The 18957-nt window shown below is 36.6% G+C and overlaps 1 protein-coding gene across 8 annotated transcripts in view; it reads right to left on the bottom strand.

Annotated features, from left to right (window-relative positions):
* Dlg1 (discs large MAGUK scaffold protein 1) overlaps window positions 1-18957 on the bottom strand; it is a 191448-nt gene that overhangs the window by 55075 nt on the left and 117416 nt on the right. For all 8 annotated transcript variants that reach the window (XM_050159729.1, XM_050159731.1, XM_050159733.1 and 5 more), the window contains 4 exons: window positions 17731-17900; window positions 15924-16060; window positions 13030-13174; window positions 3809-3929 (listed from right to left, as the gene is read on the bottom strand). In XM_050159729.1, the coding sequence (XP_050015686.1) occupies window positions 3809-3929; window positions 13030-13174; window positions 15924-16060; window positions 17731-17900 (573 nt within the window). The remainder of the gene's footprint in view (window positions 1-3808; window positions 3930-13029; window positions 13175-15923; window positions 16061-17730; window positions 17901-18957) is intronic.

Here is an 18957-nt window from a genome sequence, read left to right as displayed (position 1 = left end):
ATCTAAAAATTTTAATATACTTTTTCTAAAACATAAAAGAAAACAATTGGTTATAATAGCTGTGAGAGTTAACTATTACTTTAAGATGACATAGTGTTGTATCAATCTTCTTACATACTGGCCTACTCAAAAATTGAAATAGTACTTTCTATATATTTATGGTGTTTACAAAGTTATTTTTCATATCAAAGAATAATGTCTAGTACATACATGTGTATATATGTCTCTATATGGACATCAAAAGGAGGTATAGCAGGACGAGGGGCACATGAGTTTCACCATGGTAGATAGTGGATTCCGGGTGCAGGGCATGAATTCACATGTGTGAATTGTAAATTCATAGAATAATTGTTTTCAAGTTTAACAGTTACTTCTGGAGGAAAAAAATTTTAAATGTAAATATAATCCACGAAAGTTCCAACAGGAACTGTCATTAAACAATGTAAATTAAACCAAAGGATACTTCTGGGACTCTCCGAAGCAACTGGCAGTGATGTGAAGTATTTTATTTGCTCACAAAGCTAACACACAAACAAGTTACATATAGTCTCGGAACTCCACCCCATCTATTCCCAAAGTAACTGGCTCACAGCAAGCATTGAACAGACATGTGAATGTCAGTGTTTTCACAGAATTGTTTACAGTAATCAAAAGCTGGAAACAAAGTTAAGTGGTAACCAATGGATGAATGAATAAAATGTGGTTTGAAAGTGTGAAGAGGCATGGGTGCACACAAACGCGCGCGCACACACACACACACACACGCTATTACTTAGAAAGATGAAGAGCTGATATATACTAACCCATGAGTGAACGTTGGAAACTAGACATACTGCTTGGTTCTGCTTACATGAATACCCAAGAATCAAATTCATAAGACTGAAAGTAGACTCAAGTTATCAAGAGCTTGAGGATTCATCTGTGATGATGAAAATGGTTTTGGAAATGGCTAGTGGTAATAGTGGCACACTGAATATAATGTACCTGAAATATACACTGTGAAAATGACTAAAATTTTAATTTTTATTATATATATTTTATCACATTAAAAATTAATGACAGGGGCTGGAGAGATGGCTCAGTGGTTAAGAGCATTGCCAGCTCTTCCAAAGTTCCTGAGTTCAATTCCCAGCAACCACATGGTGGCTCACAACCATCTGTAATGAGGTCTGGTGCCCTCTTCTGGCCTGCAGGCATACACACAGACAGAATCTTGTATACATAATAAATAAATAAATATTTAAAAAAATAAAAATTAATGACATATATTACAAATTATTGAGCTGTACATCTTACTATTGTGTGTGTATGTGGGTATTCATGTGTGCAGGTCAGAGGAAAATCTTGTGTCATTTCTCAGGAATTGTCTACCTTCTAAGCCAGGCTTTCTTACTGGCCTGGAACCTGCCAGGCTAAACAGTCTTAGGGACCTGCCTGCTTCTGCTTCTCCAGTGCTGGGATTGCAAGTGTGCCACCAATGGCCTTTTTAAAATACAGGTTTGGGGAATGTATGTGTTAAACTCAGGTCTCCGACTAAGCCATTTCCCAGCCCCATCTGTAAACTTGACAAGCGTAAAATTTATGGTATGTGAGTACATGAATAAAACTAATTAAAATATCTATTTTTTCCTTCAAGACAGAAGGGTCTCACTATGTAGCTCTGGCTGTCCTTAAAGTCACTATATGTAGACTAGATTGGCCTCAAACTCACAGAGAACCACCTCCTTCTGCCTACCAAGTGCTGGGATTAAAGGTGTGCACCATTTACACACCCAGCTCTGACTAAAGAATAATTAACAAAGCTTTATAGCAATTAAATGTATGCTGTGGCATTTCTGAAGGGGAGCTGAGAATGGGTGACAACTTCTCAAGGAACTTTGGTTCCAACTGTGGAGGACTTATAGTGTTTGGGCATACTTTCTTATCTGGATAAGGAGCATAATTATCCATGAGATTGATACAATGTACACCATTTTAAGAAGACCTATTCAGTAACCAACCATCTGATTTTCACATTAGTATGCAAACAGGTAGGTATTCTATGCTAAACACCCAACAAATACTCTAGAAGATATGAGATATCTTCTAGATATCATCCAGAGAGGCTGGATGGGAACAGGAAGGAAAATGTAAATACAACTTACCCTTTAATTGGCAATATATGTAAATATATTAAAGCTATATTAATCATCAATTTTCCTTCTAGAAATAGGCGCTATTAGCAAATAACAAAAACAGGTCAGTTGAGAAGTAATGCTTATAAACAATAAGCACTGACTACTCATTTAAAAAACAAGAATTCTATTCTTTCTATTAATTGTCATTACTAGCCCGGCTAAAATGTTTCCAACACTTAACTCAGAAACAAGAAAAACACTTCGATACTAGAGACTTTTCTTTTTAAAGACTTATTATTTTCCTTTTATACATATGAATGCTTGCACAAAAGTATGGAAGTACATGTCATGCGTTTGGTGCTCACAGAGGCCAGAAGGCGGCATCAGAACTCCTAGAACTAGAGAGACAGGTGGTTGCAAGTCACCATGTGGGTACTGAGGCGAGCCTAGATCCTTTGCAACAGAAGCAAATCCTTTTAAGATTTCTCTCTAGCTCTGAACCCAGTTTTTTTTCTTTTTTCTTTTTTTTTTTAAATATTTATTTATTTATTATGTGTACAACATTCTGTCTGTGTGTATGTCTGCAGGCCAGAAGAGGGCACCAGACGTCAGTACAGATGGTTGTGAGCCACCATGTGGCTGCCGGGAATTGAGCTCAGGACCTTTGGAAGAGCAGGCAATGCTCTTAACCACTGAACCATCTCACCAGCCCCTTCTTTTTCTTTTTGTTGACAGAAACCTTGTCTCGAAAAACAAAAAACGAAACAAAACAAAAACAAAACAAAAAAAGAAAATTTGGTCTTTAATTTTTTAAAAAGATTTACTCTTGTTTTAAAATAAATTATTTTATCAATAAATGCTTGATTTATGTATCTATTTTATATACTATATATCCAGAGAAAGGGGCTGTAAAGAGTTTAAGAACTAAGTCTACTGTTTGAAGTCTACAGAGAAAGTAACAATTCAAACAAACACAAAGGTTCAAAGTAAACAATGATTACAATGATGAAAGTAATAAAAACTAAGATATTACTGAGGACATACATGATGCTAAATGCAACAGTTAATATAAAGTACTTGTAAAAATACACAATGTCTCATGACTTCAATGCGTAATGTGAAAAGGAGTTAAAATATTTCTATTTCATCAGAATCTTATAGAACTTCCTAGAAATAAATTTTGTGCAGTTACTACTATTAGATGAAAGCCAATTTGGTATCAGAGTATTGACAATATATACCAAGCAATATAGTCATCACTTGTTCATTTCTGAACACAAATTGCTTACTATAATATTCTATAACATATACTCAAAAAAAAAAAAAAAAAGAGACAAAGTTAGCTTAAAGGATGGACCTCTTAGTTTAGTTTCATCTAAGCTAATCTCTTTCTTCTAATAAAAACCAAACCAAACAAAAAAAGAACCAGAGTTTTGATCTGTAACCCAGCCTTGAGCCTGAACCCACAATCTTCTTGCTTCAGCCTTTTCAGGGCTAGAATACCAGGTGTTTACTTAGCATACCAAACTACTGATGCTAAGTTTTAATGAAACTTACCTCGCCTTAAGACGGTAAAAAGCAGTATTTTAGAAAGGAGCAGAAATTACTTATTAGCCATAAAAGTATGGCTCTCTATTGTGGCTAATCAAAATGGTACTTAACAGTTGTGAGATGAATATGAAGTGCCTTACCTAGTAATCTCATCGTCTCCAAGCACTGCTTTAGAAATGGGTGAGTATCTGGCTGGTGATGCTGGTGTCTGGCCCAAGTAGGAGGATGGGCTAACATGGTTATCAATAGGCTGAGAAGAAGCTACAAAATAAATTGAGAAATATATCAAAAATGAAAGATGCCACTTAGTACTTTGATGTGAACTTCATAAAATTAAAGTACAATTCTTTTTGCTGCTTTGTGTAACAGAATCTAGTAGAGAATATTTGTCAGCTAAGAACAATGTATAATCTTAGTTTTCAGGTCAAAACTGGTTTTAAAATTCAGATCAAAGAAGCTAATTTATTTCACTTGCACTCTTGAGAATATACTACAAAGGAGTTTCATATATGCTGATGTGCAAAATTAAATACAGGAAAGGTTAAAAATGTCACAGAAAGGACTAAAATACAATGTATACTAGTAAAAAATACTATTATTGTTATATGTATAGATGTTTAGCCTACATGTATGTTTGTGCACCATGTGCATGCCTGTTTTCCACAGGGGCCAGAAGAGGGTGTCAGGTCCTCTGGGACTGGAGTTACAGGCTTTGAGCTACCAGTTTCTTAATCACTGAGTCATCTTTAATTAAGAAGCCATTTGTAGACTTAAAACAACAACAAAAAACCACAGAAACTCACATATTTATTGTGAATGGAGGCCAGAAGTGTAAATTTTAACTTAAAAATAGTTAAGAAAAGCCTTATACCAGGTTAAAAACTGTCAACCCAACCTGTACCTATTTTTAATTATGTCCACAAAGAGTGGAAAGCTGGTAAAAAGCAAAAAATGTAAAGCCATTTGTCGTTTCATTTTTGTAATAGTATCACACACACATTATTCAAGAAAAACCGTAGCACAGAGTTATACTGCAACTCCTGAACACACTTTACAAAGACCCAGGCAAGAAACACTTTAGCTATTGTTTACAAAGACACCAACCATCCTTGAATTATCTGAATCATTGCCAAAATACATAGAAAGCAATAAAGCATTTCAAAACTAGCTGCAAACTAACATTTTTATTATTAACCATTAGCCCTTCCTTTCACCGTCCTACTAAGCATTCTGTAAGATAAAGAACTATGAGGAGTATACAGTGCAGAAGTCATTAGTTGAAGCAACTACAGTGGCTATGCAGGGAACTTTAATAATGAAGGGGTCTAAATGAAAGACAATGGGAAAAGACTCAACTGTATGGTATAAGGAGAAAATAAATATTCTGCTAAAAAGCAAGCAGCATCTATACATGTCTCTATATCATCAAAAATTATAACTTGGACATCTACTGTGTCTACTTGTATCACGGGTGTGCAGAGCCTAACAGCAATCGTTTTCTCACTAGTTCCTAAGATATTCTTTTACAGTTGCATCAAAGTTCTTCCTACCAATGGTTCTCAACTTTAAAGTCTGAAGTCCTTCCTGGGTAATATATGTTTATTCAAGTTTCTTTGCTGTATTATCATGTTTGTTATGGAACAAAAATAAAAACTAAAAACAACAACAAAACAAGTAAACAAGCAGAAAATGAGAAGATAGAAAAGCATGACTGTTGTAGTGTCAGAAATTACATTGGATATGATTATGAGCTCTGTCATTAGCAACAAGCATACTTTTATTCCTGCACACCATATTTTGGTCCCCGCTCCCCAGCCCAAGACAGAGCTTTTCTGTGTAGCACCAGTTGTCCTAGAACTCACTCTGTAGACCAGGTCTGCTTCTGCATTCCAATCAAAAGCGTGCACCATCAAGGCGGATATACTGATTGTGCCTTTCCAATTCTCTGCAGATTCACGGACAACTTACATAATATATATATTTTTTATTTTCTTCAGTATTCTTGCCAAAAGGTTTTTTACTATGTAGTAAACCAACTGTTTGCTAACTCTGATATCTGTTCACTTATATCCTGCCTTTTCGAGGTGGGAGACACCCAGGACAAAAAGCCAGACAGATGCCAGCCAGCCAGTCAGCCAGCCAGAGGTAGTGAAAATAAAATGCACAGAAGAAAGAAAGATAATTAGCCCCAAGGCAAAAGGCAGATAAAGAGAAACAGGTAAATTTAAGTTTAAAGAGCTAGCTAGAAATGTGCCTAAACTAGACTAAACATTCAAAACTACATAGTCTCTGTGTCATCATTTGGGAGCTGGTTGGTGGCCCAAAAAGAAAAAACCTGGTACATACATATTAAAACCTTGTTTCAGAAAAAGTGGCGGTGTATGTTGTTAATATGTATGCTTCATACATAATCTAATTTGCCTTGCCTTAGAAAACTAGCAATACCGAGGCAACTTAAAATACAAAAGGTAACATGTTAAGCAGCAGAAACATTTTTAGAATGTCCACTAAGTTGCCAAGATATTACAAACATTGCTCGATCAGGGTCTCACATTTGTAATCTCAGCACTTGGGAGGCTGAAGCAGGAAGATTGCCATGGATTGAAGGCTAATTCTAGGTTGCAATGTGAGATGCTATCCCCAAAACATCCCCACAGACAACAATAGTATATTGTTTATCCATAAAAACTATCTCAGGGGCTTAGGAAAGAGATCAGTCAGAAAATTACTTGTCACATCAGCTTTGGGACCTGAGTTTGAACTTGGAGGTGAGCAGATCCCTGGACTCCCTGGGTAGCCAACACAGCCTAATTGGTGAGCCCAATTTCCAATAGGAAGACCCTGTCTCAAACAAAGCAAGGTGGATGGTTCCTGAGGAACAACACCCAAGATTGACATCCGGCCTCTACAAGCACATACATTTATGTACATATTCAGAAATATATACTCACACATATATAAAAAAGGATTATCTTTGGGTTTTATTACTCTGCCATTAAAATGTTTGTAATCATGAATTTTTTAAAATACTTGGTTATGCACATTATAGGATGAATACATTTCTGCTTTCAGATAACTAACTTGTAGCCAGTTACTTAATTTTTTAATTTTCTTTTGGGATTAAGAAAATTATAAGTGAGTAAAAACAATACATGCTTTGTGTTTGTTTAGCAGTTTAAAATTGTCTTTGACAATAAGAACCAAAATTACTTCAGTGTGCCTTTGTCAGCTAATAATGATAAGCAATGAGTACCTTAAAAGTGTTTATGAAGTATTATACACGCATTTAGGCAAGTAGAATTTGTAGTCTAGGGTCTTGATGCTATGTACCTCACTAGCTATACGAAGCAGAAAAGCAAGCATTCACATGCTTCCTTCATCACTTTGAAGGTACATGGCCTGAGCCCGACTGCCTTTGCTTACACATCCTACATGTCACCACACAGCCAGAGTGCCCACTGCTGTCTTTGCTCAGACATATTCAGACAGGAACATTCCTGCAAGTTTGACTTGGTAATTATATGATACTTCATCTATGAATGTGCTTCTCATGGGCGGTGGGTGTCACCAGAGCCCTCAGTGTGGATGAAGAAAGAGATGTTAAAGTGGGGTAAAGATGCAAGACTTGGTCTAGTTCTTGTTTGTTGTGGCGTTTCACTGACTGCTAGCATTTGTCAGTCAACAACTCTGTATTTCTAAGGGAAATATGATGTAATTAATTGTGCTTATCATATTTCTAAGTGCCCCTTTTGTCCTTAGTTATCCTAATGAAACAGAAAAAAATGGATACACATAAAATAATTTTTTGTGTCATATTCAAAGCTTTCAAAATGACCAGACAGGTCATTTTGTTTCATTTATTTGTCAAAGTAGCTGATTCCAAGTTAAGGAAATTTTGATGCAGGCTGACAATATTCTTGAATTTTGTTTTAGGTTGTAAGCTTAATGATAGGAAACTATATCAATGATTTTGCAGCAACTATTGTTGTATACCTTTGGTGCTTAATAAATGTCCATAATTATTCAAAAAAGAATCATAAACTGTTTAATAAATAGTGCTTGATCACCGGAATATCTGTTTGAAACAAATGTATTGCCTATAAAAATCAAATCAAAACATATCAGGCTTAGATTTTACAGAAAAAGAACCACAAGGCTTTTAAGTTCCCTAAAATGACTGTAGGATGGGAAATGATCTCAATGAGTTCTGAAAGAATGAATCATGAAAAAAAAATGCTCTAGGGATGGTGTGAGCAGCAGCTGCCACAGCGACGAGAGCAGTGCTCAGGTCACTTCATGACATACAAGAGGCTTTTTGATTCTTACAAGGTAGGTCTCAAGTCTGATATACAAGATGAAACAGATGTCACAAGAAATGCTGCCTACACTGTGGCTTGTGAAGACTGTATGCATGTGGTAGAGGGGAGAAACAGAAACTCTGTGTACGGTGGCAGTAATGATGTGGTTATCGGCATGTAACAGACATTCCTGGAGGGAGGGAAACATAGAATTGAAGGAATTAAGGATAAAGCACTGAACACTTCACATGATGGCATAGCCTGTGGGCCAGAGGCCAAACTTGATTTCTTGCCTCCAGTAATCAAACTTTGTACTCAGTTGCTGATATAAAGATTAGATTATTTTACTAGCCATCTTCAAGATAAAAATGAATACAAGCTTTTGGAGAGTCAGCCAGATTTGATGAATAATTTGGTGTTCCATCCCAATTTAAGCCATAAAATTCCAAGTTTAAATGATGACCACAGTTGCAGGGTTTGGAAGCAAAAGCAGAGAGGCTACTTTTTCCTTCATTCTCCTCACGAGTATGGCATATCCAGGATGCTAAGTGATGGTTGTAAAGAAGAATGAACAATCTGGCTATTTTGTCTCTTCAGTCAAACAGATCAGTGCTTAAAGTATACTTTAGAATTGGTGCTGTTGCCAGAAATCACTGGGTAATGGGCATTTTACTAAGTTCTGTTCACATAGAACAAGCAAATAGTGAAAACTTGTTTGCAGTCACCTGTTGTCCTAGTAAAGCAATAGGTCAGTTTCACATGCATCACTGAGGGCAAGCTCAGCTTACCCCCATTGGTTCTGTAGCTGTTGGAGCCGTTCTTTACTACTATGTGCAGTATTAGGCTATCACAAGTGGTTGCTTTGGGTGACCAAACCATAAAATAAAAATTTCTCTGTAATTATTGATCCTGTACTTTGTGATCTCAGTAGATATTTTGACTAATTTCTTATAGAAATATCTTAGTTGTCTTTCCTGTTAAGCAAAATACTCATTGTTCAATTAATTTGATTAAAATAAAAATTTTATTCAAAAAGTAGTAACAGAGGAAAAGTAAAACAAATTAGGTGAAGAGAGTTGCAATTTTTTGAATTCTTAAGACCTCCTGCAAATCAGTAAGAAATAGACAATACTAACTGAAAAATAATAAGGGCTGGGGAGATGGCTTAGTCAATAAAGCGTTTGCTATGGAAGTCTGAGGACCTGAGTTCAGATCCCCACCACACAAATAGGAAAAGTTGCGTGTGGGTAGACAGCCAAAGCTTTAGGGGCAGGAAGGACAGGAGAGAGAAATGAATCCCTGGAGTTCACTGGTCTGGATCTTTGAGTTCCAGATTCAGTGAGACCCTCAAAAGACAGGGCAGACAGTGACAGGAGACACTTGACACTGACTCTTAGCCTCATAGGCACACCTACATACATATATGCATGCACACACACAGGAGTATGTAGAATTTAATTTAATGGTATAAAAGATATTAGTCAAAGTAAAAATCACATGAAGGTGATTATTAATCATTAATCACCTAGAAAATACTCTGGTTTCTCTTTAGACAATGTAAATTTTTTGCTTTATCACCAGGAAAAATGAGTGAAGATCAGTATGAAAATAATTAATGTATAACTCAAAACATATCCATTATCATCTATAAGTAAAAAAGATTAATGACTTCAAGAGCTGAAGATGCAAAAACCCAGACTATAAAGTGTTTCACATCCTTTGCTAATTTATCTATGGTCATAATACCCTAAACTCACCAGATCTCATCAAATTTTTTGTAAATTATTTAGTATTATCAGCTAAAAAGTATACATATATATTCATACCAGCTCTATAACACAGTAATGTTAGTCTCAAGAGAAATGTCGTATATATGTTCAAAGGAAATGTGTAAACTGGGCATGGTGGCATATACATGTAATCAGAACCAAGGAGACTGAGGCAGGAGAAGCATGAGTTGAGTGAGATAAGCCTTGGTCACACAGCATAATTCTGTCTAAAACAAATAATGATGGTGAGGGAAAAAACAAAATAAACTAATCAGACTTGACTCTAGAGGGTCTCACAGGTGTCCAGGGAGATGTCCCCAGATAGTACCTTGAGCAACTGAGCAGAGGGAATCTGAAATGACCCTATCCTACAGCCATACTGATAAATATCTTACATATCACCTTAGAACCTTCATCTGGCGATGAATCGAGATAGAGACAGAGACCCAAATTGGAGCACCGGACTTAGCTCTTAAGATCCAAATGAGGAGCAGAAGGAGGGAGAACATGAGCAAGGAAGTCAGGACCACGAGGGGTGCACCCACCCACTGTGACAGTGGAACTGATCTACTGGGAGCTCACCAAGGCCAGCGGGACTGGGACTGAATAAGCATGGGATGAAACCGGACTTTTTGAACGTGGCGGACAATGAAGGCTGATGAGAAGCCAAGGACAATGGCACTAGGTTTCGATCCTAATACATGAACTGGCTGTGTGGGAGCCTAGCCTGTTTGGATGCTCACTTTCCAGGTCCTGGATAGAAGTGGGAGGACCTTGGACTTCCCGCAGGGCAGGGAACCTGGACTGCTCATCATTCTCGGGAGGGAGGGGGAATGGAGTGGGGGGGAGGGGGAGAGGGGGAGGAGAGTGGGGAGAGGAGAAGATGTGTGGGAGGAGGGGGAGGGAAATGGGAAACAGGGAGGAGGCGGTAATTTTTCAAAAAAAAAAAAACAAACAGAAAATCTGCTGTTTGTTCATATAATAGAACACTTCACAGTAGTAAAATAAGAAAACAAATCACTAAACTGATACCATCACACAGATCTCAAATACCTTTAAAGTAAGCAAAAGCAGCAAGTTTCAAGAATACAAACAGAAATCTAAGAACAAGGAGTAGATCTAAAATATCTACATATAACAAAGTAACAAACACACACAGACACACTGTCTTTTTAAAAACAAGATTTAATGCCATCTCTCCACACTTGACCAAGAGAGCCCCATCTTGCCTAGTACTTTTCCTATCTATTCTCTCACTGATACTTCTTTCCTCACCTTCCGTATTTTACATGTACTCCTTAATCTCCCAGAAGAGAACTTCCTCACCACTGTACTTTCAAATCTCCAGCTATGTTCTGCGTTGAGGGGACAGGAATGAAGAAGACATCTGGCTGAAACATGTTGGGAAAGAAGGGCCAAAAAAAAAAAAAAACCGGAAATGCGAAGAAGCTAGTATCACCAGCAAAGCATAAAGCCTAAGCTTAAAAATCCATTAGGAGAACAGAGCTATAAAGAGGCAAAGAAATGAACTCGAATCACTGAAGCTCAAAGGAGGTAGAACTGATAAGAGAAGTGACTGAACTGATGGTTGTGAATGATTTAAAACTGTTGAAGTCAATGAAGGTATCAACAATTACTGAAAAGATCTAAAGTATTAGAAGGACTTATGTACTCAAGCTGAAGTGAAGGGCAGGAGAGAAAGCAAGAAATCAAGACACCGGAAAGTCAGGGTTTATAAGAGTTAGTGTAGCTTTCTGTCATCTCTAAGAATGGCAATGTGAATAAATGTCACAAGAAAGATAATTTAAGTGTTCAATGAATAAAGTCCGATCTGTAAGGGAGACTCAAGATGATAATAAAGGGAATAGGCAGTAAGCTGAAGTGCAAGGTCTGACAAGGGCTTAGGCAAAAACTACTTATGAAAAATAAATTCAAATACTTAAAAACCCACAAAATAAATTATTCATGTTTATAACATACTGAAGAAAAATAATTTGTAAGTTATGAAAAATAAATGCTTAAAAACCCCCACAAAATTCATAATTGCAATTGCCTGAAATGGAGAATGGTAATAAAACACAAAGCTGGGCTAGCTACAGTGAACTACAATTTTCTCTTAATGTTCTATTAGTTCATTAACAGTCAGGAAACAAGAGCAAAAAGAAAACAGCTAAATATTCCACCAAACTTACATAATAAATAAGTCATTATTATGTCATTAATATTCTTCAAGATTAGCTCTTCTACTTAAAAAAACATGTCATTATCATAAAAGGATTAATTTCACAAAAATATTTTTCTGTTTAATGTTTTTCTAGGGAGTAACCTGGCTATTTGTAATACAGTTTGAGCAGAATTAGGACATCAATTATCAATTTGTGGAAGAGCTGTCCCAAATGTGCACATAGCTGTCCTAAAGAGGCAGTATTCAAAATGAGATTGATATCTAAATTAACAAGCCAGATTGTTCTTTAAGTTGCAAATAAACACATACAAAGTTCTTATGTGAAGTTTATACACAAGATCAAGGACATACAAAAATTACATATAAGCAGTGAGGTGTGCTTTGTCAAAAAGAAGTACGCCATCTCTGTTGATTAGAAAGGCTGAAGAAAAGAATTCATTTGTGTTACTCAAAGACTAGTCAATGAACCAACCAGGTGCATCAGAATTATATTTGCCTGTACACAGAATAAATTACTTGTTTATTTCTGTGCTTAAGCACATAATATGAATCTGCATTCTTTGCAAAATACCTTTAGTAATTGTTATTTACAGAAAAGCTTGAGGATCAAAGTGAAAACTTTTGATTATAAAGATTATGATTTAACAGATTCTTAAACTATCAGATCAAGTGATTAATGCTTCTCTTAAAATATGTATGCTCTTAAAATATTTTATTTTTAATTATATGCATATGTGTTTGTGCACACAAGTGCAGGGGCCCGAGGAGGACAAAAGATGGCACTGGATTCCTGGAGCTGGAGGTGGTTGTGGGCCACCTGAAGGGGGTGCTGGGAACCAAAGTTGGAGCATCTGGAAAAGCAATATGCTCTCTTAATTGCTGAGCCATCTCTTCAGCCATTTTTTTCTTTCCTTTTAAGACAGAATCTATAGCACACACAGATTAAATTATTTTTACAGTCTTGATCCTTCTGTCTCCATCTCCTCAACACTGGGTTTATATAGTATTTTTATGATGTTTACTCTTTTATTACAGTATACTGGTGACATTATAAAAAGCATATTTATGAAAATAAGACAAATTTAGCCAACTTAAGCTAACACACTTACAGTTAGTGATGTCAGGTGGTACATAGCCGTCATTTATATACATACTTGTTGGTTTTGCCACTTTCAAATAAACAAAATCAGATGTGTTCTTTAAGGCAGTTACTGCTTCTTCATGAGTAACTTCTTCTAAACATACACTGTTCACCTATAAGAAAATAATGAGACATATTTGAAAACATTTTCACATGCTTTCTGATTTTTAGCTGAAAACAACTACCCAAATGATATGGGATATGAGAAAGTGACTTAAGGAAAACAAAAGATGTGTGGAAGGAAAATGCCCAGTGTTCTATGATATAAGGAAACTGTTTACGTATTTTCATGAAATAGACAACTCTGATTCTAGTTCCTTTCACTTAGCCTCAACTTTCTCTCATTCTGAAGACATTTAGAAATATAAATTTGGAAGCTCAATTAAATTCTTTTAGGAAGAGACAGAATTAAAATACAAACTAAAAGCAAGTTCTTACTATTAAGCCTTGTCCAATTTGTAGAACTATGCACAAATATGACATTTTGTCATTAAATATTGTTTTCTTATTTAATATTAGATATTCAAGGAAAGAGCTGAAAAGATACACTGAGGGATTCAATGTGCAATAGGAAATAAGACGATCTCAAAGTTTTAGACTTGAGCAAAGTTATCTGATATTTATTGAAGAGTCTTGATTTACAGCTTAAACAATGACTTTGACTTTTGGAACTGCACTAACAAAACACAGCATGCACATCTTAATGCTAGGATTCTAGAGAGATAAGAGAGTAATAAAAAATAGTGATAGAGTGGTAGAGATATCAAATTAGAAAATAAATATGCTAAATACAAAGTGCTTAGAGAATGAAGGTGTATTATGCCACTAGATTAAGTAAATTAAAAATGAGGCTCCAAAATTGTATAATTTCAGGGTAACTGTGACAATAAAGGCTTCATTAAAGTTTGAGACAGAATGAAAAGTTCTGTTGCTTTTCAAAATCAACACAGGTTATTGGCTTCGTGTAAATAGGACTGGTTCTGAACAAACAATAAAGGAAAACATAGTACACATGGAATAAGAAATAAAATTGAGGGCTGGATTTGGCTAAGTGGGTAAATGAACTAGTTACACAATACTTGACTACTTGAGTTAGATCCCTGAACTCAAAAACCAACCCAGCAGTGGTGACATACACTTGCAATCCCAGCATTCCTAAAGATGGGAGGCAGAGACAAGGGCCTCAGTGGGAAGCTTGGCAGACAGCTTGCCTGGAGTATGTATGCAGCACAGCAGGAGGAACAGGACAGACCCTGCCTCAGGAAGGTGGAAGGCAAATCCTGAGCCGGCACTGGTACTCTCACACACATATAAAGGAAAAATAAGTAAGAACGTGAGAAAAATCTAGTGGAATTGTAATGTTGTTTATACTGGCAGGTGTATATTTGTGGTGAAACTACTGCCTATAGCTTAGGGAAAGACGAGCAATTCTTTACGGCTCTACAAATTCATCTGAGCCCTCATGTCACTGGGCCTTGATGGCCAGTACAATGCCCTGGCTACTTTTGCCCTTATTCTGTCTCTTACCATTACTAGTCTCTTAAGCCTATGTTTGTTAGGACTGGGCATGGCTGATGTGACCCACAATTGTAAAGACATTAATATATCTGATATGTTGTACTTGCTGGTTTTATGTCAATTTATCACAAGCTAGAGCCATAAGAGAGGAAAGGAACCACAATTGAGAAAATGCCTTCATAAGATCCAGTTGTAAGGTATTTTCTTAATTAGCGATCAATGGGGGAGTACCCAGCCTATGGTGGGTGGTACCATACCTGGGCTGGTGGTCCTGGGTGCTATAAGCAAGCAGGCTGAGCAAGCCATGAGAAATGAGCCCGTAAGCAGCTTGTCTCCATGGCCTCTGCATCATGTTCTGCCACCAGATTCCTGACCTGTTTGAGTTCCTGTACTGACTTTCTTTGATGATGAAATGCTAGTGTAAGTCAAACAAACCCCTTTTCCCCCAACTTGTTTTTTGGTTGTGGTGTTTCACTGCAGCAGTAGAAACCCTGACTAAGACACCACATGTCTAGCTCTTTCATCCCCTTTTGGGCTTCACAGGACCGTAACTTTCCTTCAGGTTCCATTTTCCTAGAGAACATGAGGACTAAGGCATTTGTTGATAAACACTGGATGAACTGTGATAGAGTCACAGAGTTAAATTTGTATGAATGGATTTTAACTCTAGGAAATGATACAGATACTTCACAGAATTACTATATTCAATGAAAAAAGTATGAGAAAACTACATATATTCTAATACCCTCAAAGAAGTTTCCAAATAATAAGCTATATATTTAGACATATGTATGTGATTAAATATCTTATTATTTTATGTATTTTGTATACGTGTGTGTGTACATGTGCATACCTAGCGTTCATAGATGTGAGAAGGTGGCAATTCCTTGTAACCAGAGTCACTGCGTGGGTGCTGGGAAGCAAATCTGGGTGCTCTGAAAGAGCAATAAACACTCTCAACCACTGAGCCATCTCTCCAGAAGATACACAAAATTATTGGTGTTTTAGTGTTGGGGATGAGCAATGACTTCACTGGTTTTCATTATTTTATAAACAGATGAGTTAAAGCAAAAGAGGACCATACATGACCACATGAAACACTGCACTGTAAACTTAGATTGTGGCTTAACAATTCTGTGCATTTCAAGACTTCAACTAGCAAAGAGAGGTAGGAGAGAGGAGGTGGAGAAGACGGAGAGTGTGGCTCGCAGAAAAAAGGAAACAGCACCAAGAATCACTGCAGGCTAGAAGTCACTCACTGAGATATCCCTTACATGGTTTCAGTATGGAAATGCCGGCGACAAGAAAACAGACATGAGAATTAAGAACACTCTGTATACTCACTGCTAGGAGCTTATCTCCAATCTGAAGCTTGCCATCCTTGTGTGCTGCACCTCCTTCAATTATTTTGGTTACATAGATGCTGTTATCACCAGGAATATGCTGATTTCCAACACCTCCAGCAATGCTGAACCCAAGACCTGGTTGGAATGCACTGTTTAGAGTCTCATCAATAAGAGGAACAAGGATGACAACCAGAGTGATCATTCCATCACACAGAAAATTGTGTAGTTATCTGCTTTTGAAGTCTTAAGTGTAGGGACTGGAGAAGTGGTCAGTGGTGAAGACCATTGGCAGTACTTACAGAGGATCAGGGTTTGGTTCCCAGCACCCACATGATGGTTTCCAACCACCTTTAACCCAATGTGTTCTCTGGCCTGTGACCGCCAGGCACTACCATGGTGCATAGACATTTAAGCAAGCAAAACACTCATGCAGATAAGTCTAATTTTTTTTTTTAAACCTTAGGTTTTAAATGCAAGCATTGTAATAGTTACAAATACTCCTTTTTCTTTGGATTTCTTCTTAAAAGTCTTTGTGTACATGGACTTGAGAATCAACAGAAACATAAAATGTTTTAATTTTGTTTCTATCATAATTACACTGTTTACTAACACTTTACTATTTTTCACAAGGTTGAAGTAACTGCGAGGAAATACTTTGTTCTTTGTACTAGGTACAACACCAGGCTTTACAAATGTGGCTCCTTTTCCACATTTACAACTTTTTTCCACATTGACAACTTTAAATAACAATTTTTGCAGTCCCCAAATCCCATCTTCAAAACCAAATTCTCTACAGTTTTCATTTGTTGGAAGCCTACTTCCTCTAGGAGGCCAAGTATCAGAATTACTATTTCTACTTATCCTCAATCCCATGAATGCCTTCACAATCCAGAAAGCACCTTACTAGTCCTCACTACAGAGGTGACCTCCATGACACACAACATACTGTCTTCTTTTAATATGACTTACACCTGACATTTACTTTGGAGATAATCAAAAGTTTAACAAAATGACACTTAAAATAGATGTAAACAAATCTACTACATTAAATGGAGGGCTGGTGAGATTGATCAGCAGGCAAAAGGTGCCTACCACCAAGACTGACAACCTAAATTGACCTTTGACCTTAAGGAGCCAACAGGGAGGAAGGACAGAACCCCTGCAAACTGCCCTGACTTCCACATGCACACCACCATGGCAAGCCACTCCTTACCCACTAAATAAATAAACATAATTAAAAAAAATTTAAAGTGAATAGATTCTGTTCCCTACTTTTTAAAGTTATTAAGGGTAGGCTACTAAACAGCAAGAGAGCCTCTCTAAAAAGGTAAGGTGAAGAGTAAAAGAGAAGACAGCCGTTACCGCAATCTGGTCTCTCTGATCATGCACTGTTATGCATATGAGCACACACACAAACACTACATACATACAACATCACAAAGAACCTTTAATCCCAGCACTTGGGAGGCGGAGGCAGGTGGATCTCTGTGAGTTCGAGGCCAGCCTGGTCTTGTAAGAGCTAGTTCCAGAATAGATTCTAAAGCTACAGAACCCTGTCTCAAAAAACCAAAAATTTATACACACATAACAGTAAAATGTGTAATAGTACATGGAACTTAACACGGGACCTTTTCAAATGGTGCCACCTTGGTAGGAATGCAGCTACTCTAAAATCCTACTTGAGACAAACAGCAGTGGGAATACTGTGAACCTACACAAAATTTATAGATGACTAAAAGTATAACTTTTGAACATAAAGTTTAAGTCATATTTCTTAGTAATGTCTTATCTCATTTATGATGTACCTTTAGGACCTTTAATGAGCTTTATTTCCATTATTTTCTCTGATGCTGGCTTCCGCCTTTTCACATACAATCGCACAATAGATCCAGCTTCTTTCAGTGCTTCAACTGCTTTGCTATGGGTTACATCGCGAACATCCGCTTCATTGACTCTTAGGATACAGTCATTTACTCTAAGAAAAACATAATATGGTACAGTAAGTACCAATGTTTTATTTTACCAATTTTAATTTCATTTTGACAAAATTTTTATTTATTCCAAAAAGTATAAATGAAGAAGTTATATGTTAAATTTCAATGTATGAATTTCTCAAGAGCCAGCAAAGGGAGGAAAATAAAAAATGATAGATTATTTAAAAATATTATTTGACTATTTCTTATGTACAAAGATACTTGATAAAAACAGCAAACACTTGGCAATGACTACATGCTAGGCACTTAGTGCTTTCATTTTTAAAACTACTTGTATCAGCTATGTGTAATATATTTTTTACCCATTTTAAACATGAATAAAATGAGGCATGATGAATTTTAATACTCTCAAGGTGACAGAGCTGTATTTAAAACTTAGTGGTGGTGTATGCCTTTAAGTTCAGTACTCAGGAGGCAGAGGTGGGCAGATATCTGAGCTTGAGGCCATCCTGGTCCACAAAGTGAGTTTCAGGATAGCCATGGCTACACAGAAAAAACTGACTCAAAAAACAAACAACAACAACAATAAAAAAAAACCCAACAACAAACAAAAAAAAAGAAAAGAAAAATGAAGCTCAGAGAAACTTAAGGTCAGTTAAACTAGTTGAAAATCAAAAGAAGATAGTGTCAAAAGTGAAATTAAGTGACAAAATTTTAATTTTTTCCAAATCTGAGATGTGATATTAAAAATTACTTTTTGAAACTTAGGTGAAATTATAGATCATATTATTTACTTCAAAGTTCTCTTACGTAAATAACATAATGTGACATGGTAACTAAAAATTTCTTTTTTGGTCCTATTCTCAACATTTTCAACTTAGCTCTGGTCCTGGCTTTGACTGCATAGCACCCCATTAGAAAAAAAATGGTCATTTCAAATTAGCAGAGGAGAACAAAACAGATTTAGGCTATTAACACTGGTCCTGACAAGTTTTTATTACCATACCCAACAGAATAACTACTACTTTGGGTGTGTTCCTCTGTTAAACGAGGAACATACGAACTTTCACATAAGCTGGGCAGTGACTTAAAATAAGA

The sequence above is a fragment of the Alexandromys fortis genome, unplaced genomic scaffold (genome assembly GCF_014885135.2).
Source record: "Alexandromys fortis isolate MF-2015 unplaced genomic scaffold, M_Fortis_MF-2015_v1.1 scaffold_119, whole genome shotgun sequence".
NCBI lineage: Eukaryota > Metazoa > Chordata > Mammalia > Rodentia > Cricetidae > Alexandromys > Alexandromys fortis.
Note: the sequence above shows the minus strand (reverse complement) of the source record. Positions and strands in the feature narration are given on the sequence as shown.